The sequence below is a fragment of the Podarcis pityusensis genome (genome assembly GCF_964106645.2).
Source record: "Podarcis pityusensis genome assembly, chromosome: 11".
In the NCBI taxonomy this organism is placed as follows: Eukaryota; Metazoa; Chordata; class Lepidosauria; order Squamata; family Lacertidae; genus Podarcis; species Podarcis pityusensis.
Window position 1 is genome coordinate 60,045,771 of NC_138036.1, and position 25,422 is coordinate 60,071,192.

The following is a 25,422-nucleotide window of genomic DNA, read 5'->3' on the forward strand; positions in this document are numbered from 1 at the left end:
CCATCTCTTACCTGCCTATAATACAGACAGTTGGATTTGATGTAGCTAGCAAACAAAATGGTTTTTTGCTTCCTAGAGTTTAAAAAGCTATTCGGGATGAGATATCAGCTAACATTTTTGGACTAGAAAGTGCTCCTATTTTGAAACAGAAATATTACAAAGCTATTCAGAAAGAATGAATCTAATGCAAGGAGAAGCTGAACTGTGAAGCCAGGATATGGGGCATAGTATCCAAAGCAGGTTACTATTTCGGAACCTGAGCCAGAAGATCCCACAAGCGCTTCTCCCCTTATCTGGCAGTAAAAATGTGGTAATAGTAAATAAATAACAATTTGCTCCACTTTTATGGCACCCGGAATCTGCTGCCTGAGGCGGCTGTTCTTACTCTGCCTAGGAAATATAAGAGCAGATAAGAAACCTCCCTCTTAAAATGATTCTGAAGACACAACGTAACTCACTAACTATGTGGATGGAAGAATTACTGGGCCTAGTTAATAAGAATATTGAATGTCCCTGCTGAGTCAGGCCAAAGGTCCACCAATCTCATCATCCTGCCTATTGACAGAGAGCAAACAGATGCCTCAGAGAGGCCCACAAGCCAGGTGTGTGAAAAAGCAGCTGGGAGAAAAATTTGATGCAAAGCAGTCCAGATTTTTAATTAGTTTGTCTATTTACTGCAAAAATGCTGACTGGAAAGGTTCCCAATGCATTTTGATTAGACTGACTCTATTTCTAAGGTAGCCTTAAAAGGGACAAATGCCTATGTTAGACTTATATTTAAAGGAAGCTTATGTCACTAATGCTTATGTGCTTTTTAGAAGCATGTTTAGTGGGACAGCAGAGCTAAAAATATCGCCCATTGTCATTCTCCCTCACCCACACATACTTAATCAGCATCTTTAAGCAAATGTTGTCACCTTCCAGCCCTTGTCCAGGCCCATTTTAAAAAGAACTACTTATATGGAACTCTCTGTGCTCTGTGTATAGGAAGGCACAGACTGAGTTGAAGCACCGCTGGAAGAGGATGCACTGAGCAGTTGCTGAGGCAAATAGGAAGATGCAGTCATGATGTCATTGGTGTGTGCCTGACAGCAGTGTCTTAACGGCATCTATTCTGCTTAGTTTGCAGCCTGCCTTCTCAACTATCAAACTCAGCAGCAGCCTCCAGTTTGTGCACATTCCCTTGGCTGCCACTCGGAGGCAGCAGCTTGATGTTGCTGTCTACTGCTTGCTCAGGTCCACTGTACTTCCTAGGGATAGTTCTAAAACTGATAGATTCTCATCTCTGAGTCAGAAGGTGGCAACTCTGGAATTACCCAGCAGTGAAGGTCAAGCTGGGAGGCCCTTCATTTGTTACTGTATGGTTGGCTGTGCCTCAGGAACTAGTCTTTAGGCTTGGAATGAAGGCATCTCATACAGAATGAAGATTTGGGTACAGGAAGATAAAGCATCTCTACTTTTAATTGTTGGGTAGGAAAAACAAATTTGCCAGATTGAACTTATGACGCATAGGTGGGCTGAAAATCTGTAGTTGCTGAAATTCTGTTTGACTGCCCTTATACAAGCAGCCTCACCCAACTTTGCAGAGATGTTGGCCAGCCTTTGGTGGCATAACATGTAGTTCCACTCTACACTAGCAAAGGTGATACAACCCTTTGATGGTACCTGTGTGTGAGGTAATAAAAATTCTACTTAAGCCAATTTGCATGTGTAGCACAATCATGTGATACAGATGTCACTGAACAGTATCACTTTACAAGGCAGCTGCAGGGATGCTGTGTTTGAATCCTCATAAAAACTGTGTTCTTGAGTAATGCATTATTTGTGAGTCTCATTCTTACCTGTTTTTCAGCATACACCTCCACCTGCAACATGAGTGCTATCATCCAGCAAGAGCTGCACTACATGATTTAGCTGCAATGTGTAGTTTGAGTTGAATTTAGGATTGAATATTTAGAAGCTAAAGACTGCTATAAACATTGGCTATTCCCTGAATTGTATATTGGGAACACTCCATGAATTTTGAATGCTCTTCAACTGCAGCCTTTACCATATGTAGGCCCAACCTCATCTATTTTGTGGCTCATTTTCTGGGAACAGCCCAGTAAGTACGACCAGATAGCCAGATGTCCAGGCTGAATAAGGATAGCACTGTAATGTGCCATATGTCCCCCCCTCATACAAGTGAAAGAGCCAGCGGCTACTGTCAAAGGTTGGATCTACTAACATATGGCATACACAACCACGATCCAAACACTTTATTTTAGGCTCAAAATAATTGATGTCCAACTTAGTTATTTCATGCAGTAATGCACCGCTAATCCAAACCATAGATAAACATTATGTATTTGGCTCTCTCATCTGGGATTAGTTTTCTCAGTAATTGTGCAAGAAACAGTTCCATGTTGTTTTTATAAGCAAGGTAATAACTGGAAGGGAAGGAACAAAAGTCAATCTAAAACAACTGGTCCAGAAGGAGGCCGTTCTATTTTCTGAAATGCCATCTGTATAAAGGAGCACGCAAGTAGGAAATTGACAACCTCAAATTTACCTCCAGATATTGTAATATTGTGTAATAAACAGTCTTATACAGTCCAACATAACACAGGCATTTTCAATGCAGCTGATGTTTCTTCTTGGATATTCTCAAACAGCAGTGTCTGTATGGTTCAAAGTCATTTGCAAGCTAAACCCATCACCCCTGTATTAAGTCATACTAAAACAGGAGTGTAGGTTTGATCATTAGTCTTTTAAAATTACAAGGCCATTCTGATCTTAATTACACTATTCTCAACTCTTTTTTTTTAAAAAAAAAAAGTTCATGGCAGGAGGCCACGGTCTCATAAGTGAAAACATATTTGATGATGTTTCTCCAGATGTCAGTAATAACCTGCCACTTTATTCTCTCTTTCACCTGCCTCTGCACTCCTCAGAAGAGCAGCCGGCCATTAAGGAATCTTCCCAAGAGGAATCTGAAGCAATCCCAGAATATACTGCTGAGGAAGAGCGAGAAGACAACCGGTTATGGAGAACAGTTGTCATTGGAGAACAGGAGCAGAGGATCGATATGAAAGCCATTGAGCCTTATAAAAGGGTCATTTCTCACGGAGGTAGGATTGTTCTAGTAGCATGGAACAAAAAAGCCATTCACCCACCCCAAATAGAAAACAATACTCCTTTTATTAATATTCTTATCTCATAAGATCCAAATTTAGATTAAGTTTTCATTAAGGAAAGAAACAGGCCTGGTTCTACATGCCCAGTGAAATCCTTGTCGATTGAAAGATCTATTCTGAAACTGTAGCAGCAATCTGTTTACCATTAATTTCTTTTATTCTATGTTTAAAACACTTCATTTTCCAGGACTAGCTTACATAGTTACAAAGGAAAGGTTTAAGGAAGGAAAAAACTAGTTCATAGTACATTTATAGACTTAAATATTGCAGGAACAATTGACTCACTTGTGTTGGTGTTCAAGTTAGTTCTGCCTGCCAGTGAAAGCTGTGACCTTTACTCAAAGAACATGGCTGCCTTTTAGATTTTTAGTTGTATTGCCTTGTGTCCTAAGTGAATCAACTCATTCCAGAGCAGTTTCTCCGACTTCATGTTGTAAGTGGATTGAGGATGACAGTCCTCCTGTCCTCACTAGGTCACAACACAGAGAGGCTGATGTACGCTTTTCAAAGAGCAAAGGAAGTAGAATGGAATTGGCTCCTGTGACCCCCCTCCTCTTCCAAGCATGAATCTGTTATGCTTTACAGGAGACAGAGAGGAGAACAGACAGAAGGACTAAGGCAGGAGAGTCAGTGTTCATCAAGCCTCAGCCCTAGAGACACTTTCCAGTCTTAGCTAGACTTCAGTCCTGGAACAAGTTGAGCTAATAACAGTATATTATCGGCCATGTGCAGAGCATGACTGAGTAGCCATAACCAGTTCCACATGCCTGTTTATTATTGGGAAGGTCTTCAAGGCAAACCTGAGAACCCGACAACTCTGATTTTAGCACTCAACTAATGAGTGGTCTAAACCACAGAGCCTAGGGCTTACTGATCAGCGGTTTGAATCCCCACAATGGGGTGAGCTCCCGTTGTTCGGTCCCAGCTCCTGCCCACCAAGCAGCTTGAAAGCATGTCAAAGTGCAAGTAGATAAATAGGTACCACTCTGGTGGGAAGGTAAATGGCGTTTCCGTGCGCTGCTCTGGTTCGCCAGAAGCGGATTAGTCATGCTGGCCACATGACCCAGAAGCTGTATGCCAGCTCCCTCAGCCAGTAAAGCAAGATGAGCGCCACAACCCCAGAGTCATCCACGACTGGACCTAACGGTCAGGGGTCCCTTTACCTTTACCTTTAATGACCATAACAGACTGCATGAAATAAAATAAAAAAATTCCATTAGAGATTTTGAATTGCTTCCTGTTCTGTGTGACTAAAAATGTAATGCTGCAAATAAACTTTTGGCTTTGCATGGGATTACAAAGTAGAACCATTAAAAGTGGGCTTGTGTAATTGTAGTGGCACATCTGCCAAAGTATGGCAGCCTCAGAGCCAATTAGAAGTAAGGACCCATGACAGCACCATATGACAGGAGTTGCTTTGTAAGACCATGAAGATTTTCTCATTTCTATGAGTAGGAAACCTCTTATACTTTACAAGAACCAGAAGTTGTTGGTTTTTTTTAAAATTAAATCAATATTATTTTTTAGTATAATCCGTTCATTCACATTATTGTCTATTTTAATATGATATTTATTTGTACTTTCTTTTTATGAAATTCTTTATGCCTCAATGGATAATGAATTTAGAATATTTGTTCCTTAATACTATTTTCTGGACTGGTGAGTTTTATAAAGTTGTAGAAAGGTTGTATTATTCCATCCCCTTCTGAGAAGGCTTATTGTGGCAAAGCTGGAAAGCTTCTGCTATAAAAGAATTATCGACTTGTGGTAAGAGGAGAGGTTTTTTTAATTGGTGGTAGCAGTGCGGCCGAGTCCCCCACTTTGCAGTGCTTTAAAAAAGAAAAAAGGTATTCCATACCCTTGAGTACCCCCAGAAAAAAAAGCACTGCCCAATCTGGGGTTGTTTTTGTTTTGTTTTGGAGTGGGGAGGTAGTGGAATGCAAAGGCATTCTTCAGCACCACTGTAATTTGCTGCAGATGCCTGTGATCTGTCTGCCATTTGAAATATCCATAGCACTCCTACACTAATCTCCCACAATGGGTCAGTGTGGAAATTTTCAAGGCAGGCTGCTCACAACTGTTCAATATGGACACTAGGTAAGCCCTGATGGGGGAAAAGCTGGGTTCAATCCCAGAGCAGGCTGATTATGGCCCTTATTCTGCAGACACTTTTGAAGAAGATGGAACTTTATTTTTATTTTATTCATTTATTAAATTTCTATACAACCCTTCCTCCCAATGGTGCCCAGGGTGGCAGCAACAATAAAGCAGTAAGAGAATCCAATTAAAAATAAATTAGAGAAAATATTTAAAACATTTTATAACTTTAGGAACATCTAAGACAAAAGTTCATTTGCAACTCTCTAGAATTGTATTCCTTAAACATATTTTGGATGCTTTCAGGCTGTCATTATTTTCAGATGGGATTCAATCACATACCAGCAAATTTGTGTTGTACAATTACAGTTGATTGGGAGATTTTGCATAACAAATCTGCTTACCCAGAAAGATCAGACTTTTTGCAATAAGGAAAGGGATGCATTGTGGAACAACACTTGCTTTGACACAATGCCATCTAACCTTCCCATTAGCAAATCAGAATGAAAGTTCATTAAATAACCTATGTTGTTTAATTTCCCTTCAAACATATCAGGAATGAAGAAGAGGTCTGGAAGCATCCTTTGTGACTTTTCTTGCCCTATGCAAAGAATAGAGCTGTGACCTTTCGGGTACATAAGACCTGCTCTCATGCACTTTCTGCTCCCAGAAAATACAGAGTGTATGCATGTACAGAGATATTCAGCAGCTGTGAGGCCGGCCAGGTTGCTTTCTCGAGATTGTGCAGTTAAGCATTCTTTATGGGAAACAAATGCATTTTTGTTTCTTCCACAGGATACTATGGGGATGGTCTAAATGCCATCATTGTGTTTGCTGCATGTTTTCTGCCAGACAGCAGTCGAACTGATTACAACTATGTCATGGAAAACCTTTTCCTGTGAGTGATGAGGCATGAACAATGTGGTCATCATGTCTTTGAAGTTAATGCCTGCACTTGTGTTGTAATAGATAACAATCTTGTTTGAGAGATAAGCTGAAGGTTTAAAAGTGACCTAAATGCATCAGAAATGTGTGTACCTTTGTCATTTAATGCTTCCCTGTGAAAGACGTTTGGTTTGTGCACATAAAGCAAAAAGAAAAAGGAAAAAAAGAATTAGAGCCCATAGATCTGTATGCCTCCTTCCTGCTATTCTCCAAGGTTTGTAATATGTCTATGCTGTTTTGAGTTAGAATCACCCAGAGATGACAGACCAAGACCCATAATAATAACTCTTTTTCTCTTGCTTCACTACTGGTGATGGAATTTGTCCTAAGTGAATGTTTGAAGGACTATTCATACATGACAGCTCATACACAAAGCCAGTGAATGCCATCTTCCAGCCTTTGACCCTGGTACTGAATCCCATACATTGACATGGAGGCTGCTTCTTGTGACTTTCTCCTATTCCACTTGGATAGTAGAGGAAAGGAGGAATGAGGAGAATCATATCAGAAGAGATATGCTAGCTAAATTGGAAATGGGGTTTATGAGATTGCCCCCCCCCCCATGCACCTCAGTCCCACTCACTAAAATTCCTTCCTGCATCCAACTTATCATAAGTGGAGGAGCTATGGCAAAGTGACTCCTATGTCATCTATTCTTCAGTATGAATTCAGCCATTCTCTGGTTCAAATAAGGAATGGCTTCCTTGATCTCCATTTAACCTGCCAGTGCTGAAATAATAAAACTTCAGTCTCAAATGTTGACCATGTTGTAGATTAAGGATGAGGCAAGTCTTCTGGTTGAATTTCCTGCCACTCATTGTGTCCTGGGGTTTCTACACTTATTTTCTGACTTTCCTCGCAATGGAAGCAGGTGTAGACATTTCCCTGCTGTTTGTTTGAGCTCCCACTGTTCTAAAAAATAAAATTAGTATGGCCCTCTTGGTTAAATATCCAACACACCTAGAGGGTATATGTGCCAATTTTGACGTGTGCCACATGTGTAGTTATTTAGCATATAAATGTAGCACATGTGGGGTTGGATTGGTACATATGATACTGCAGAGGGTAGCATGACCAGTTCACCCACACTGGACACTGAGCTGAATGTGGGCTGCAGGGGGCACTGCAACAATGATTTAGAATCGAAGGTTGGGGGGGGGCGCTGCTGAAATATGAAAGCCCAAGGGCAGATCTACACTTTTCGTTTATTACATTAAAAATATGTTATTAAAATGTGACAGCAGATGAAGCCACCAGCAATGGGAAACTGCTGTTAAGCACTATAGAACGTTAGTTTAAAAAATGTTTAGAAGACAAATGTAGATCCAGCCCAGGTCTGCCACTGACTACAGGAGCCCTATTAGTTAATAGTGAAATTTATGAAAACTTTAGCCATTGCTTATATCACAAGATTGTACTCTTTTGAAGAGCAAAGAATAGGTTTTGAACAAATTATTCATTGTCCCCCTCTTCTCATTCATTTTCTCTCTCTGTTTCCATTCAGATATGTAATAAGTACCTTGGAGCTCATGGTTGCTGAAGACTATATGATTGTTTACTTGAACGGAGCCACACCAAGGAGAAAGATGCCAGGACTGGGATGGATGAAAAGATGTTACCAGATGATTGACAGGCGGTCTGTAGCTCATGGCTTGCTTTCTATCTATTGTGTCTGGCTTGCCATACCTATTATTTTAAAGCCCTTTCCCCATTTCTCCTTCAATATACTAATATATGCAGGAACTAGTTTCACACTTCCCACCAAACGCTAGAGAAAAAGGGCATTTGGTGTGGATGAATCCTGACTAGGGCAGAAGATGCACATGACCAAGATTTTTCTTAGGCAATATATATTGCTTTGAAGGCTTAAATGTGTTTCTTTTCAAACACAGGTTAAGGAAGAACTTGAAATCCTTCATCATTGTTCACCCCTCTTGGTTTATCAGAACAATTTTAGCAGTGACACGGCCTTTTATAAGGTAATAGTTCCAAACTCTTACAAGTGCTGAGATGGTGCCTGGTCAGAGGTCCTTCTAAAGCTGTTTTTGTTAACAGAAGAAGAGAAATGGACAAGAAAAATGTTATGAGGGAAGCCATCAAATGGTTTATTCAAAATAACTCCAAGAGAAACTGTTACTGTGTGAAAGCTGATGGTAAAAAGTGTGAGCTGTGAGCCAAGGAGTCCTTATCCTAATATTATCTCAGCAATGAGATTAGTAGTTGATTTAAAACAGGGTGTCCAGTTTGGCCTGAGAGGTCATTCCCTCCAAAACTAAGGCCAGCTGGAGACATCAGCTGATGGGGTTCTGTTCTGCATTAGGTGCATCCAGCAGTCACTCACAGGAAACTGGTGCATAGCCAAAGCATCACAATTTAATCTCCCACTCATCAACTGATGAGCATAGGGTTAAATCCTGCAGTGTGTTCCCTGTGGGGAATGTGCTGGCAAAGCAGAACCCTCCCTCCACCCTTGTGGGTCAACTTTTACAGGTGGGTGGTCCTAGGCTAAAAAGGCTCCCCACCCTTCAGGTGAATCATTACCATTTAACCTCATCCTTCCCCTTCTACAAAATGAGGGTAGCCATGTCAACCCACATTGCAATGCTCATGTGTGGGCTCCTAATCTCCATGATGCTCCTTAAAAACACTAAGTATATACTGAAGATACACTGAAGGAGTGTTCACCTGTGAAACTTAAAAGTGATTGATTCAGCTTTTTGTTATTGAACATAGAAAACTATCATGGCACTCGGTATCTTGCATATTTGTGAATGTATCTTATTTAATTAATTAATTAATGGTACTTTTGTGTTTTCAGCTCAAAATTCAGCAGTAAGATAAAATATGTGAGCACTTTGGCAGAGCTCAGTGAACTAATTCCAATGGAATATGTAAATATCCCTGAAAGTATTGTCAAGTAAGTGAAAAACAATAAGAGAATAATAATTAGAAATGTTACCTTTATGAAACTAAATAATTGCTTTTAGGGAGCAATCTTATGCTCCCAGGAAGGTAGGCTGAGGGGCTACTGTATCCAGTTGCCCCTCTGGGGGTGGAGAAGGAGGTGGTCCACAGAGACGTCTTTGTTACAGCAGCAGAAAGATCAGCCGCCATCACTCTGGTGGAATTGGCTGGGAAAAGTTAGGTGAGGAAGACTTTGGACCAAAGACCCAAGGCCCTCCCTATTGCCCTGACATACTCCCACACACAAACCCGTACAAGTGAGACAAACTACACCAGCCCTGGAGCTGCTGCCATAGTTATTTTCCCTCCCGCTAAAACCAATGGAAGGGGGATTGTTCAAAACAACAGAGGGGGAAATAAAGCTTCCCCTGTTTGTCTGCCCTTGCTGGTGCAAGACCCCAAAGGGTTCAGAGATAGTTCCTCTGCCATGGACTCTTTTTCTCTCTCTCTCCCCCTGCCTGCCGCACCTCCATGGGTCTGCAACACGCTCCCCATTCTGATCCAAAGGTGCAGTCAGGCTCAGGGGCTCAGTCCAGATTGGCAGCTCCACAACGGCTTTTTCTCTAAAATACATGTGGTCAGTTTATGAGTGTGTTTCCCTGCAAGTGTGAACAGTGTAACATGTAGTTAGCTCTAAAGCATGAAGATATGAACAGGGTAAATGAACTTTGTTGTAGAATAAAATTGTGTGCAAATAGGGGCATCACCTCTTACATTATTTTATTAGAACTGATTTTGCACAGAAGCTAAGATACTGGGCTGTGAAGATGGAAGTCCCAGATTTAGATCTCACCTCTGCCATATAATTAATTAGGTGGCCTTAGGCAAGCAACCATTTTTCACTCTCTGTCACTCCCGCATTCTGTGTCTCAGGATTATTACTACTAGTAATAATCATGCTTTGCATTTACATAATAACATTTATATATATATATTCTCTCTCTCGACATATTTTTTCATAAAAGAAGCTAGGAGGGCTCATAATTAGCTTGAAATATGTGGAGACTTCAGATTTTGAATATAAATCCTGAGAAATATGGTGGAAAATAAGGAAGTTCTGTTCTGAAAATATTATCTTGCTAATTGTTGGGAAATAATAAAGTCAAAAGGGGATGATAACCAGAGATAGCATGAATGTCACAAATTAGGGTGTTCCATTAATAGATAAATCAGATTGAAAATTTGGAAGATAGCAAATTGCTAGTCTGAGGAAATTTAAAATCATAATACTTCCAAGGTTCTTATCTCTTTGGTTTCTTTGTTTCTTTTCCTACTGTACATACGGTATTTCTCTCACTGAAAAGTCCTCTTCTTCATAAATAATAGCTATGTTGCACCATGTGGAAGACCTAGATTTGGCATGTTGCAATCAGAATCCCTTCTCCTTTCCCTATCACCAGACAGGCAACTAAGATGTCAGGTTTTTAAACAGACGACATATATTTAAAATGTACCCATCACTGCAGATACTAAAGAGTTGAAATCCCCTGATTAAACTTTAGAACATCATAATAAAAGATGTTAGGTAAAGCCCAAGGAAACATGATCTGATGATACATGGACATGTTTACATTTCATCTAAAGATCATCAATGTAAACAATGAAAACTGGGCTCTACTGAGGTGGAATCCCAGAGGCATTAAAAAGGAGGTGGAACCAAGGTAGAAAGGCATATGGACCCACTGTTATACATTAAAATATCTACATCTGGTGCCTTATTTCTGAACAGATAAAGATTCTGGAAGTGTGGCATTTTCTCTGTTTGACAAATCCTTGGACAACCATATCAGGTGTTGAAATAACCATAACTTGTTGTTCTCGCTCCAAAAAGCTGGAATAACATACCCATTTCTGTGTGCATAGTGGCTCTGGATGTGAACATGCAGAGCCTCCAGCCAATTGAATAAGGTCCAAATGAGCATAACTGTGTGGATGCAAGTCCACATTTTGATACCATCTGCACTCACATCGGCAGCAGGTACAAAACCCAGCTTCTGCTTCCCTTTTTTCTACTGCTGCCTGAAGTTATAATTCAGAAGAGATTTTCAAAGACACTAAATCATTATTGGAATATTAATGGTATCTTGGGATTCTCTCTTTGGTTTGCAAAGCTGTTGTGGGGAAAAGAAGGCATTCCATGCCATTTCCTTCCTACAGCAGGTTATCTCCCATAACTCTACATTTAAACTAGCTGATGTATTAATAATAGGTTCCTTGTTCATTTAAATATAGAGGTGAAATACTTGGCATAAAGGTGGCAATTGCATATCATTTGACCTATGTTTTTGTCCTTCACCCACTTTTATCTTGAAAGGTATGAAGAAGACAGGTCCTTTCAGAGAAGAGTAAGGTAACACTCTTGCTCTGCTGCAGCTTGTTTTGATGTTTCTGACTGTGAGGAAGTGCGATGGGCTGACTATTACAGGCACAAAAGAACTCCCATAGCTCTGTATAATGGAACTCTGTTGATGAGTTCCATTGAGTTCAGCCTTGTTTATAACTAAAGAATGCTAAATTGGAAACATAGGTGACTTTGCCTGCAGCTGCTAACTTAAATCTCGTTAGTTACAGCACTGTTGCCGTCTTTGTACAGCAATGCATGCCACAGACACCCATGCTCTGCTACCTTTATGTGGCCACTTCCAGAGTAACTAAATATATGAAACATGAAACTGATAGGTCAATGACACCATAGGGAACTGAAGATCTATAACATTGGGGCTGAATTTTAAAAAAGCATGTACCTTGCTTGATCTTTGCTCTGCTTTTGGCCTGCTTCTGTCTTATGCTCTGCTCGCTTCTTCTTCTCCCCCCCCCCCCCCCCCGCTGCCCCTGTCCTGGAAACATCTGTAACTTTTATTCATGCAGACTGGATGAAGAGCTGAGGGAAGCATCAGCAAAGTAAGACAGCATTCTGGTAATCAGTGGCATTATATCTATTTCAAGGAAACAGTGCTATTTTGTACATGCCTACTCAGTAATAATCCCATTGAGTTCAATGGGATTTATTCCAAGGTTGGTGTGTATCATTGAACTCTATTCACTTATCAACTAAGCTCATTCAAAAATCACAGCCACACTTCATATCCTAAGCCAGCTTTCTCCAACCCGATACCCTCCAGGTGCTTGGGACTACAACTTCCATCATCCCTAACCGCTGGCCAGGCTGGCTGGGGCTGATAGGCGTTCTCACCCCAAACACCTGGAGAGTACTAGATTGGAGAAATACTTGATAAAAATAGGTCCCATTGATTTGAGTGAAACATACCTCTTAATCAGATTTGCTGTGCTGATAGCTTGGAAAATGTTCCTTAAATAAACTGTTATTTTTACTTGGATTCCTTGTTGACCTGTGTAAGACACACACACACACACACACACACACACACGTTTATACTTATTTACTTAGCTATGCAGGCCTCTAATATAATATCTGGCAAATTGCTTGAAAATAAATACTCTGTAGGAAGCCAGTTGATCCTGTTCACAAACTCTAAATCAGACTGAGCCAGCTGAAGATCATTGGGAATTATCTAAAGAGTACATTCTCACTGACCTCCAGGCCTGTCTTTTGTCATAGGTAGTCATCATGTGGTTAAGAGAACATAGCATAGTATTTCTTGTCACAAAGCCACAGATCATTAGATTTGATGCTGGTAACAACCCTGACAACTTTTATGTTAGAGGAAGTGGTTTGGCTATGCTTTGGCTGTCACAACTATTGCATGAGCTTTAGAAGCCTTTGTTTCTTTGAGGGTAACTAATGATGCTGTTACAGAAGCTGTGCGGATCAAAGTCTACCTTTCCAAAAGCATAAGCAGCCAGAAGATTACTTTATTACACAATTTTGAGCTCTACCGCTAAGTTCTAAAGCTTGTAGTCACTTTGAATGGTGCTTAGAACTGGAGCAAAGCCAATCTGCAATCCTGTTTATACAGTGTAACCCCAGTAACCCCAGCACCATTCATGATGATTACATATGAAGTTTCCTGCATTACATCAACAAAGCTCACTCCGTGGTGGTTGGATGTATTTACAGTGGCACACAGCCACCTCCTATATTGCTGATGCTGCTTTACCACATCTGCCCGGGGTGGCTAATATTGGTACATCAGCACCTGAGATTTATAGAGGGAAGTGTAATATTTTAGTGAATAGAAACTTTTTGGATGTAGCACATAGCCTTTTTTATGCATGCTTATCCAGAGCTAAGCGAATAGAATTCAGCTTACTCCCATGTGGGGGACTCCCTGGTCCTGAATGGGGTAACTGTGCCCATAAAGGACCAAGTGCACAGCCTGGGGGACATTTTGGACTCAGTTCTGCATGGAGGTGCAGGTTAACTCTGTATCCAGGGCAACTGTCTACCAGCTCCATCTGGTATTCTGGCTGAAACCCTACCTGCCAGCACCCTGTCTTGCCAGAGTGGTACATGCTCTGGTTATCTCCCACTTCAACTACAGCAATGTGCTCTACATGGGGCTACCTTTGAAGGTAACTCAGAAATGACAACTAATCCAGAATGCGGCAGCTAGACTGGTGACTGGGAATGGCTGCCAGGACCATATAACACCGGTCCTGAAATATCTACATTGGCTTCTGGTATGTTTCCGAGCACAATTCAAAGTGCTGGTGCTGACCTTTAAAGCCCTAAATGGTGATCAAGGGTCTGGAAACCAAGCCTTACGGGGAATGGTTGAAGGAGCTGGGTATGTTTGCCCTGGAAAGGAGAAGACTAAGTGGATATATGATAGCCATCTTCAAATATCTCAAGGGCTGTCACGTGGAAGAGGGAACAAGCCTGTTTTCTCCTGCTCTGGGGGGTAGGACTCAAACCAATGGTTTCAAGTGACAAGAAAGGAGATTCTGACTAAACACCAGGAAGACCTTTCTGACAGTAAGAGCTGTTCAACAGTGGGATGGTCTCCCTTGGGAGGTTGTGGATTCTCCTTCACTGGAGGTTTTTAAGCAGGGGTTGGGTGGCCATCTGTCATGGATGCTTCAGTTGAGATTCCTGTATTACAGGGAGTTGGACTAGATGACCCTTAGGGGTCCCTTTCAACTCTACAATTCTATGATAAATGGCATTGGCCCTGTATACCTGAAGGAGTGTCTCCACCCCCATCTTTCAGCCTGGGCACTGAGATCTGGCTCCGAGGGCCTTCTGGCAGTTCCCTCAATGCCAGAAGTTAATAATAATAATAATAATAATAATAATAATAATAATAATAATTTTATTATTTATATTATTATCTATTATTTGAAGTTACAGGGAACCAGGCAGATGGCCTTCTCAGTAGTGGTGCCCGCGCTTCCATCAGATGTCAAAGAAATAAACAATTATATGACTAATAGACGACATCTGAAGTTTTAAATGTTGGGAAGTTTAAATTGGGAAGTTTTAAATGTTTCATTATGTGTTATGGGAAGTTTTTAATTTTTGATGTTTTATCATGTTTTTAATATTCTATTGGGAGCCACCCATAGTGGCTGGGGAGGCCCGGCCAGATGGGCAGGGTATAAGCAGTGAATCAACAACAACAACAACAACAACAACAACAACAACTTTATTAATTAGATACCACCCATCTGACTGGGTTGCCCTAGCCACTCTAGGCGGCTCCCAACGAAGTATTAAAAGCACAATAAAATATCAACCAGTGCTATTTTTTTAGAAAAAGAGGTGCCAGAACTCACCATGAACTTATAGCTTATAATGGCAATGGAACCCACCTGAGAGGGGCGCGAACTGAATTCCAGTGAGTTCCAGCTGAAAAAAGACCTGGATATAACCATAAATAATAGTAGTAGTAGTTGTTGTTGTTGTTGCTACTACTACTACTACTTCTTCCGGGCAACTGTCTATAGGAATAAGTTGTTAATCTATTTAACCTTGCATACCCTTAAGACTTTTTAAAGTGGCTGATTCCAATGGGATAGCCATGTTAGTCTGTTTCAATGAAAAAAGTGTCTTCTGGCATCTTAAAGACAATCAGGTTTATTATGGCATAGAGTTTTGTGGGTTCAGCAGGGAGGGCAATTCTTTTTGCCTCTATAATCACTTCATGCAGCTGAGGAAGTGAACTTGGCCCACAAAACTGTATGCCTCGCCTCAATATATTTCTTATGTTTAAAATAAATGAATTACTTCCCTAACTGTCTAAAAAGAGGGTTGTGTGTGTTTTTTACTACTGTTCATTTCCACTTGTCTTCAGAGCAAGCTGTCTTTCAAATGAGCCAGAAATAACTTCAGTCCAGCAGGAGTAAGAATTTACAATTAATTATGGCATTATATTTCCATTTTATTTCATGATCATGCAGTGTAAGAGACGCTGAAGAACTGGGTAAACTCCAGGTGGCCTGTTCCAAATCCATATACTTACATGGTTTGTCTAGCTAGCTTTTTCTAGTGCTGCTAGAAAATAACTCATTATTTTTTTAAAATGCAATGGTACACTTTTAAACAATTCATGTTTTAAAGTGGTGCACTATTCTGTGCTGCCCACATATGGGAAAAATCTCCAAACATCAGGTTGGAATGGTAAACAGGTTAGTCCATGAAACCTGTCTGACTTATAGAACACAAGTAAAATGATTTGCAGCATTCATATACTTTTAATGACGTTTTTCTAGAGTCTACCCAGTCCTCCTTCCAAAGTCTTTTCCATCCAGGTCTCTTCTCATTTGCCTGCATTTGTAGTTTGAATATCAAATGCTTTCTTCAAAAAAGCAGATGCATTTTGCATGTTTTGAATTTCATTCTCTAGTTCAGGAAATAGCTCTCCAGAATAAACATTTACTTCTCAAGGTAAATATCAGCAATAAGAATGCACTTGGTTGTAGTTCTTTATTCCACATTGATAGGATAGGATAGGATAGGATAGGATAGATAAGATGTCATACTGTAAACAGACCAAAGGTCTAGGGCCCTAGTACAAGAAAGTTATCACTAAGCACCATTGAAATTAACAGCACAGATGAATCGTAACTAATTAAGACCCATTAATCTCAATGGGACGTAAGCACAACTTGCTTTAGGTATAGATTCTTCTTGCTTCTCATTTTTGACAATGCATATAAATTTGTATTGATTAGATTGGACACCGGTTTTTGTAGGGAGGGTGTGAATGAAATTTTTCTCTGTGCATCTTTGTAAAGTTCAGGCAATACTGTATTGGTCTGAATATAAGCCTCACTTTCCCCCCAAATTCCGACCGTGAAAAGTTAAAGTGTGGCTTATATTTGCGACCTTATGGTATGCAGCCAGGAGCGCGGGGCGAACAGTACCAGGAGTGCGGCAAAGCAGTGCCCGCCCTGTGCGTAGTCCCCCGTCCTCTCCCCCAAAGCCGGGAAGGGGAAAGGCCAACGGCAACGCAACATGGCTCCCCTCCCCCAGGTATGCAGCCAGGAGCAGTGAGGAATGGAGTTGCTTATATTCAGGTATTTTTTCTTTTTTTCTCTCCCCCCCCCCCAATTTTAAAGGTGCAGCTTGTATTCAGGTGCAGCTTATATTCGGGCCAATACAGTATTTAAAAAGAATGGGCATACTATTCTTGTTCATCACTGATTATCCTGGATGACATTACATCTAGGAGTAGTTCATACATAAAGACTACAACTCTTTCAGACTACCAGAAGAGTAAGGCACTAACTCTCCCCTATATATTGGTTTCTTTGTTTCTACTGCCTTGTGCCATAACCTCTCCCCACTATAAATTGGGGAGTTCAGTACCTTGTCTGGGTACCTGCATACCTTCAACATAGCATTCTACCATTGCTTCTCTTTTCTCTAGTGGACACTATTTCTTTTTTAAAGTCCTCCTTTACAGTAGCAACATAGGGAGAAGTGAAAAGGGATAGCCAGAAACAACCAAACTACACACACAAACCACATGTGTAAAAATAAAAAGTTGAACACCATACCCTCCAACATGTTGACTCCCAAAACTGGGACACACATCTTCCCATCCATGCCCCACATGAGTCATGTGACTCATGCAAAATGGATGGTCAAACCATCACACAAGTGCTATAAAACAGGCAGTTACTCACTTTTATTTTCAGAAAGGTAACCTATTTAGACCGGCTGCTATCAGATTTTTCAAGCTAAAGGGTCATCCCAGCTACTTTTTGGGATCCCAATATGGATACAAGCATATAATAATGATTTAGATATGATACACTCAAGTTTCTTGAGATGTATCTTGGGGCTCTCAAGTTCAATCAAGTATGAGACGATGTGTGCAGAACTAGGTATACACACGATGGAATATTGGGTGTGGGCCAGCACTATAAAATATGCAGTGCCATTTCTGTTGCCAACCTTCGAGTCTGCTCTCTGACTTACTTAAGGACTTTTATAAATTCAGAGGGTTCCAACTCTTACATAGCAAAATCGGATCTATTGGTATTGACTTGGAACCCTTGTATAATTCAAGTGAGCAATATATCATAATATTCAATCAAGATTAAGGGACATTGAAAAACAAAACATTGAGTCAGCTGTAAATAAAATTTGCTCCCCCAAGTTTTATGGTTTAAATGCAACAGATAACAGGGTCACCTATATTTCAAAATTAATAATTCCAGTCCAACACATGGCCCAACGGAACATTTCCCCCTCATCTTTTGTCAAGGGCAGATATTTGTACATCCCCAGAAACGATAGACATTGTGGATGTTTTTTGAATGTGCCAGACACAGTAGAACATATTCTTTTCTACTGTCTGTTGTACAACCAGCTATGCAAACATGTGCTATCCCCTTTTCTGGGTAGCCTAGTATCATGGCACAATGAAAATATCAAATTCTATCTGTCTGACATTGACCTGGAAGGGTAGCTGAGTTTTTATGAATAGTATCCCTTATAGCGGTGAATGACACTATTTAGCGGGAAGAAACTCCAATGAAAACCCTTGTTATCACAAAATTTTACAATGCTGTTTATTTGTATATATTTTAAAATTTTATAGATGCATGCTTTATTTACAATGCCTAATAAAGGTTTGGTGAAGTAGTAAGTTAGTATATCTATGATCTCATCAAGTATATTTACATTGGTGTTGCCATTTTAATAAAACTATCCATCACAATGTTACCTGAGTAATGTTTAGGAGTACTGAAATGTTGTGCATGTTTTATTCCTGTTCAATTGCATGTTTGTTCTTTTTGAACAGTTGACTCAAAAGAGGCTCCTGGCATGATTAGGGCATTCCTGAAGAAGATGGGGAAAGGTGGGGAGAGCATTTTAATAGAGCCCAGAAAATGGTTGGGGTGTCTGGCTTGGGCCATGGGACAAACACTACTTGGGACTCCTATGAATGCATCCTGCCCTGTGCTCCAATACATATGCACCAATATGTATATACCATACTAAATGTTTTCTTCTTCTTTTATTTCCCTAAAGGATTGACATGACAGTGAAAGGAAATCCCTAACTTCCTTGGCAAAGTGCAGAAGAGAATTTTCATTTGTTTGGTGTGCCTGGGCCTCGAGGATGGGGACAATTTGGGTTTCTCATTTGAGCACAATCCTCCAGGATGACCCCTGTGCACCAGCCTCATTTCTTTTCATGAGGCCTGTTGGTGCAAGAATAGTTCCTGGTAGATTGCAACCTTTGTTCTCTGATCACTCAGTGCCATTCAGAGTTTTCTGAAGTAAAATAAAAATATATATGGAGGGCTGCTACTGCCAAATAGGCAGCAACGTGCAGATTTGTGCATTACCTTCAGAAGTGCTGCCTGCAATATGCATTTCCCCCCAGTTCTGAATTTTGCCGTCAGTGTGCCTCATCCGTGATTCTGGACGTTTGATTTTTTGTTCCATTTTGGCTTCAGCGTATTAACATATCTGTGCCAAGTTACATTAGAAATGTTTATTTCCCTATAACAATGCCCCAGTCCAGTGGCTCCTGTGCATTGGGCTCAACGGGCTCAATTAGGCATGCAGAATTCTGTGCAAGGAGAGACTCAGATTGCTACCTTCCTTGCTTTATGAAAGAACAAACACACATTGCTTCTTAGAAGAATTTGGGGAGCTCGAGCTCACATGAAGCGTTACAAGTGCTTCAGAGACTTCACTGATCTTGGTTTGCCACAATAGCTATAATTCCACTCCTTTGTTCCCCAAAAAATTCTTAGTATTTTTCTTTCTTTCACTATATCTCAATAGCAGGCACTATGCAGGACTATTCTTGATCACAACAGTGCCATGAATAACAAGGATGGAATGTTTATTTCTTAATTTTATGTGTTGTTAAGGAAACAGGAAGTCCCCAGAGGAGGTAATGCTTACAGAAGCAAAGGATACTCCTTGTATGAATGAGAATATGTATGGACCTCAGTGAAATCCCAGACTGAAAGGATGCAGGGAGAGAGGCAACATATGCTGAGGTCATCAGATAGTATGCTGAGATAACAGCCCCAAAGAGAAAATAAAGGTTCTCTCTTAATTTGATTGCAGTACCAGTTGTCATCACTAACAAAGTACCAAATTCAAAACTTCATGCTAACTAAAGTACTGCACAGTAACAAACACCCCTCTGTTGAGAAGAAAAACCCTAGCAATTCTAAAACACACTAGTTTATTTTCAAATGGTGGTGACAAATTAATTTGCCAGACTGAAAATAGAATGCTGAGTTGTGTGGGTCTTATTTAATCAAAAAGTGGATGCTATTAGACATAACATGTTCATAGTAGCTTTTTGTAATAAATTTAGTCAGTAGTTATTATCATCTTACTCCAGAAATATAGCTTCAAGTAGATTAAATCAATATCCTGTATTACTAATCATCATTTGTCATTAGTCATCTGTAGTCGTTATGACAGGCAGGGCTGGTAGTGGTTGCCATTATCTCCATTCACATATAATTCACATTCACCTTGAACAATACGTTCTTTTATAGGGAAGGGACCAGTCTGCTGTCCAACATGCAAGGGGATGGGTGGCAGAAAGAGGGAAGCTGGGACCTTCTGTGGTCCATCATCACAGCCATCACTGCTGGCAAGGGAGGTTTCCCCGCCATTTAAAAATAATTCCAAACCATTTTCCTCATATGAAGAGTGGCAGCAAGTGAAGAGGTTAACCAAGGGACACTAAATCTTCCTGTCTTTGGTGAGTCATGTTTTTGGAGTGTGTGTAAAGCTTTGTACCCCTTCAGTTGTATCTGCAGACCACTTATTTTGTCCCATAGAATTCAGTGGGTGCCACTGAAAATTGAATCAGCCCATATCTTCATGACTGCAACCCCTTTATCTTTCAACTTCTGCCACTAGTGTGTGTGATGGAAATTGAACATTGGGAATCCACTTACATATATACTGGTTTTGGAGCCAAAGGTTTGCATTCTCCAGCAGAAGGAGCCTTCTGCCAATCCAATATAAAGTGTCTTCTTCTAATGGAGCAAGCTCCATCCATCAGAGGAAGAAAACCTTCAGATCCAACACAATAAGTTGGATTGTTTAAAAGGATTGAAATAGGTTCTGTCAACAGAAAGAAATGAAGGAAGTAAGAAAGGTCTGTAGTTAAATGTCATGGAACAAATTATATTTTTGCAGTGTATCTGAGGTTCCTTGTTTGACATCAGTTTTTACGCTGCCTGTGTTTCTTCCTTAATCTAAGCTTGAAGAAGTTCCAAGAACGACACATGCCCTGTGTGGTGCCAGTCCCATAAAGTGCTGAGCACTGATTCTTTTTTTTTTTTTTTAATGATATTTATTCCAAGTTTAAAATTACACAGAAAAAAAACCAATACAAAATACAATAAAAATTTAACCATAACAAAGCAAAAAGTAACAAGAAAAGAGTGAACAATAAAATAGAGTAAAAAAAAAAGACAAAACAAAAATATATATAAAAATGCATTGAGTTAAATTAGAACAAAAACAGATTAAACCTTTACATAACCTTTTCCCTTTAACTTATTTCCATGACCTCCTCTCACCTCCCAATTTTGTATTCTAGTTCAAATCGTATTTCCAGCAAATCCTTCTAACCTTATTTTCATTTGCGTATTTTAATTTAAAATAATGTAGTTAAACATCCTCTGTTTCATCAATTTCATCAACTCATTTTTACTTAATCCTTTGTATCATATCTACCAAAATGACCTAATTTTCTTTTTCCAACATCTTTCAAACAGTCTTTTATATTACAATATAAAGAATCAGAGAGCACTGATTCTTATACAAGAGTGGAACCCATCTTAGCACTTGACATTTTATGTCATCCTGTAGAATGATAATTTGAAAATTGGATTGTTCTTTAGAAGAAATTCTACTTCAGATGCCATGGTTTAACAGACAGAGGTTTGAGTTACCTTCCAGATCCCTGAGAGTGTTCCCAGTCTGAAATTTCAATGCCTCCCATGCCATGAACTCGTTTTCTTCACAGACATTAGGACTATGCAATGCAGTACAAGAGTGATGGTGAATATTGGTCTTTTGCCCTTGTACTATGTTTGTAATAGGAAGCAAGCATTTTGAAGGGTATGTTAATGTGCAATTTTGCCATGGGGTTCCCTTATAAGATCCTTTTACTATGAATATATTAATAGGAAAATGAACCTTGTGGCGACTCTTCTACCTCAGAAACAGTCATATGAATTATCTCCCGATTGTGATGAAAAAAGAACATTTTCCCTGTTTCCTGCTTAGCCTTGGATTTGAAAACTCATAGAATTAATCAAAGTGATATAGGTTCTTAGATCTAGAAGTAAATTCAGAACTGATGGTGGTCATATGAGACAATGGTAACAGTGCAGGGTTCCCTCCACCAACACGTTTAATAGATGCAGTACTTACTCTTCTCAATCAATCACTTGCTGTGCTAATGAGCACATGGAGATTATCTGTCTGCAGAGTGACTCCCATTACATTTAGTGGAGGAAGCTGTGCTCCACATACATTTTGTTGTGTGTTTGCAGTTGCTTCTCTCTATTGAAGTAAATGGTCACAAGAACTCGGTATGTGCACTGGTATATGGAGCTCTGGACTGGGGTAGACACCTACAGGGTGCTTGTGTGTACTGAATTTATGTTACAGGGCGTTTTGTCAACTGCACTGTGCTATCTGCCACAATACTATCTGCCCTGTTGAGCTAATGGAGCTGACAGCTCTGCTTCTTTGTACTAAGCTCTTGCAATCTGAAAATATTAATACTGTACCTTGTTTTGGGGAGATGCTGTGTGGTAATTTAAATAGTGCAAGTCTATGACTTTAAATGTGAAAATGTGTTTTTGAAAACATTTTGGTCACAATATAACACAAAGTTGTGCTCTTATTCCCCCTGATGTCACTTACATTAATTGTACCTAACTCAAGTGTTGGATTGGGGCCCTTGGGATTAGCCCTTTCAAGTTGGGTTGCCAAATAATAAGCCCGGCATGTTCTTATGCCTTTAAACAACTGCTTAATCTGCAGAAATCAACAAGAGATGAAGCTTTACATGCATAGTGATAAACATTATCACCTGCAAATTTCTGTTGCAAATTGCTCTTAAGGGCACAGCTGCAAGTACCAGTTTAAATACTGGCAATTTTACTTCCCAATGTTTTTGGCACTAACATTCCAGTGTTCAAAATGGCAATTATTTTTAGATGTTCCATCTTTCTTACATATTGATCCAATGCATGTTTACTCAGAGGTAAAACCCACTGATCCTGTGAGGCTTATACTCCCTAGTAAGGATTGCAGCCTTACAATCCAGTCCTGGGTAGAGTTACTCCACATATGACCAGGCTACTTATGCCATAGCTATGAATTACTGACATTATTTGCCCCTTGTCAAATAATGGAAAATATGGTGACATTATTGCAATTTGCTTGTAAGGCATTGATGGTTAAGAAGGTGTATAAGACAAATGTCTTGTTAAAAACAAATAGTCTGTCTTCTTCAACTTAAAGAACAAAGTGCTATTTGCTGGTTAATATATATTTTTAGAATTTTATTCTTTCCAAAAAAAGTATAAGTATGTCAGTTGCATATTATACTAATTACTACCTAGCAATGTTCAGCAAAAACTGTTATTTCTTTTAAAAATAAATACAAATACTTACACTCAAGTAAACTTTTTAATACATAGAATTTCCCTTCATCATGTATCTAAGTGCTCATAATTAAGCATTACTTAGGGCCTTTCTAGGTTTTCTTTGTGTGGTTTCTTAGTTACTGTGGCAGATTCAGATGTCAAAAAGATATGTTGTGGGTTAATTGCATTGTTATGATTATTTTATTACTGAGCAAATTATATCCCCTCTCTTCAGTTCATGGACCAGCAGAAACTACATATTTCTGCAGTTTGGACTGGGAGCACATTTATGGAACCTATTGGCTAGTGCCCTTGAGGTCACTGGTGATGAACATGACTCCCCCATTCTCTCCATACAATTTTGTGATATTTTAAATATATGGAGCATGATACAAAAAATATCAGAATACCCTGCTGGATCATATCAAAGGCCCGCCTATTTTAGCATCCTATTTTTACAGCGACTAACTGGATGCCTCTTCCGGGAAGCCTTCTGCAAGCAGGACCTGAGTGTAACTACACTTTCCTGTTCTGCAGCAACCAGTTTTCAGAGGTAGCACAAACTTGTAGCCATTACAGATAGACCTATCCTCATGAATTTGTCTAAACCCCTTTTAGTACCATCCAAAGTGGTAGCCATTACTGTGTCTTGTGGCAGCAAATCCCATACATTTAACTATGTGCCATATGAACAAGTACATCCTTTTGTCTGCCTTGGATCTTTGTTGGATGACCCTGTGTCTTGCAAGAGAGGAAGAAAAATGTCCACTTTATCCACACCAGGCATCATTTTATACACATTTATCATGTCCTCCCCCTTGCCTTTTTTAAAGAAAGAAAGAGCTCCAAATGCCCCAATCATTCCTCATAATGGGTATTGTTCCACCTCTCTGGTTATTTTTGAATTTTCAGCTCTGCAATGTCCTTTTTGATGCGTACTAACCAGAACTGAACACAGTAGTCTAAATGCGGTTGTACCAAATAGCCAAAATTAAGGAGTTCAAAGACCCTTTGATCTTAGTAAGAGTGATTTAGGCATATGCTTTAACTCGGTTAAGATAGTTGGACTTTCAAATGCTTCACTTTGGCTGGATCATATCTTTATGCTACATGTTATAAAATTCTTTACTTAAAAAAAAACTTTTGTAGAGGCTATTCACCTTTTCACCTGAAGGATCTACTACCTTCCCTGCATAATGTCAGGAATGGAGTATTTCACCACTAGCCCTAGGCTGGGGCTAGTGGTACGGCTACTATTACGAATGCTAATAAGAACAATATGGATTTCTCCTGTTATCTGGAAAGGCCCTAATGCACTATTCATTTTGTTCAATTCTGCTAACAAAATTGTTTAGATTAAGCAATATAATATGTAATATCAGTATATGTACAATATGTATGTATGAATCAGAAATAAAGAGCTTACAATCCAGTAGCAAAAAAAAGTTTTACCCTAACTTCTTAAAGGGAAATCCTCTGTATGTTTCAGTGCCTGGATGCAGTGGTGGGCTGGATGAGGGAGGACCAATAAACTGAATCCCAGGAAGATGGGGGGCCTGTGGGTGGAGGGCTCCCAGATCTGGGAATCGGGCATTTTGCCTCTTCCACTTGGGCTTGCACTCCTGAAGGAGCAAGAACATAGTTTGAGAGTCCTCCTGGATCCATCATTGTCACTGGAAGTGCATGTGGTCACACTGCCAAAGAAAGCTTTTCACTAGCTGTGGCTTGTACACAAGCTGTGGCTTTTCCTGGACACGGACATCCTTGCTGTGCTGGCCCCATGGGAATGAAAATTATATAGAGATTGCCCATATGGGATAATTAATAAAAGAATTGTGCTGGATACCTACATCCAGATATGTGGGGCAAGCAAATTCCAGGAAGAGAGAGAGAGCAGAGTGTTAAAGCCACAAAAGCAAGCAGCAGTGTAGCATAGGGATTTAGACTGTTAAACATTTTAAATAACCTGTTTAAGTTGCTTAAAGTGCTTCCCATTTCTACCCCTCTCACAATGAACACACCACACCATTAAATTGCTTTACTTACAAGCCCCAAAGATCAGATTTGTGCATTATTCTATGCAATGGCAAGAAGAACACAAGTATAACATTATTGGTTTAAAAAACACAGAAAAATACTTCTGAGCACGCAGTCTGGGTTTGAAGTGCAGAAGCCAGTTGGCTGGTTGGCTTCACATAGAAGAGAGTGAACAA

At 39.9% G+C, this 25,422-nt stretch overlaps 1 protein-coding gene and 1 long non-coding RNA gene across 10 annotated transcripts in view; one reads left to right on the forward strand and one right to left on the reverse strand.

Annotated features, from left to right (window-relative positions):
• The window catches only part of PRUNE2 (prune homolog 2 with BCH domain), a 143,327-nt gene extending 122,459 nt beyond the window's left edge, over positions 1 to 20,868 (forward strand). For 2 of the 9 annotated variants that reach the window (XM_080972156.1, XM_080972157.1), the window contains exons 12-20: positions 2,934 to 3,110; positions 6,069 to 6,171; positions 7,723 to 7,854; positions 8,111 to 8,197; positions 9,037 to 9,135; positions 11,497 to 11,532; positions 12,051 to 12,083; positions 15,398 to 15,445; positions 18,589 to 20,868. In XM_080972156.1, the coding sequence (XP_080828282.1) occupies positions 2,934 to 3,110; positions 6,069 to 6,171; positions 7,723 to 7,854; positions 8,111 to 8,197; positions 9,037 to 9,135; positions 11,497 to 11,532; positions 12,051 to 12,083; positions 15,398 to 15,445; positions 18,589 to 18,619 (746 nt within the window). In that variant the 3' untranslated portion in view covers positions 18,620 to 20,868. Of the gene's footprint in view, positions 1 to 2,933; positions 3,111 to 6,068; positions 6,172 to 7,722; positions 7,855 to 8,110; positions 8,198 to 9,036; positions 9,136 to 11,496; positions 11,533 to 12,050; positions 12,100 to 15,397; positions 15,446 to 18,588 lie in introns of all 9 variants that reach the window. The other 7 variants (XR_013977138.1, XR_013977139.1, XM_080972158.1 and 4 more) reach the window with 7 other exon arrangements.
• LOC308458535 lies at positions 11,998 to 14,418 on the reverse strand. Its single transcript, XR_013977531.1, has 2 exons — positions 13,527 to 14,418; positions 11,998 to 13,480 (listed from the first exon to the last, which is right to left on the reverse strand). It is a non-coding gene; the product is annotated as an uncharacterized lncRNA (long non-coding RNA).
• Positions 20,869 to 25,422: the final 4,554 nt, after the last annotated feature.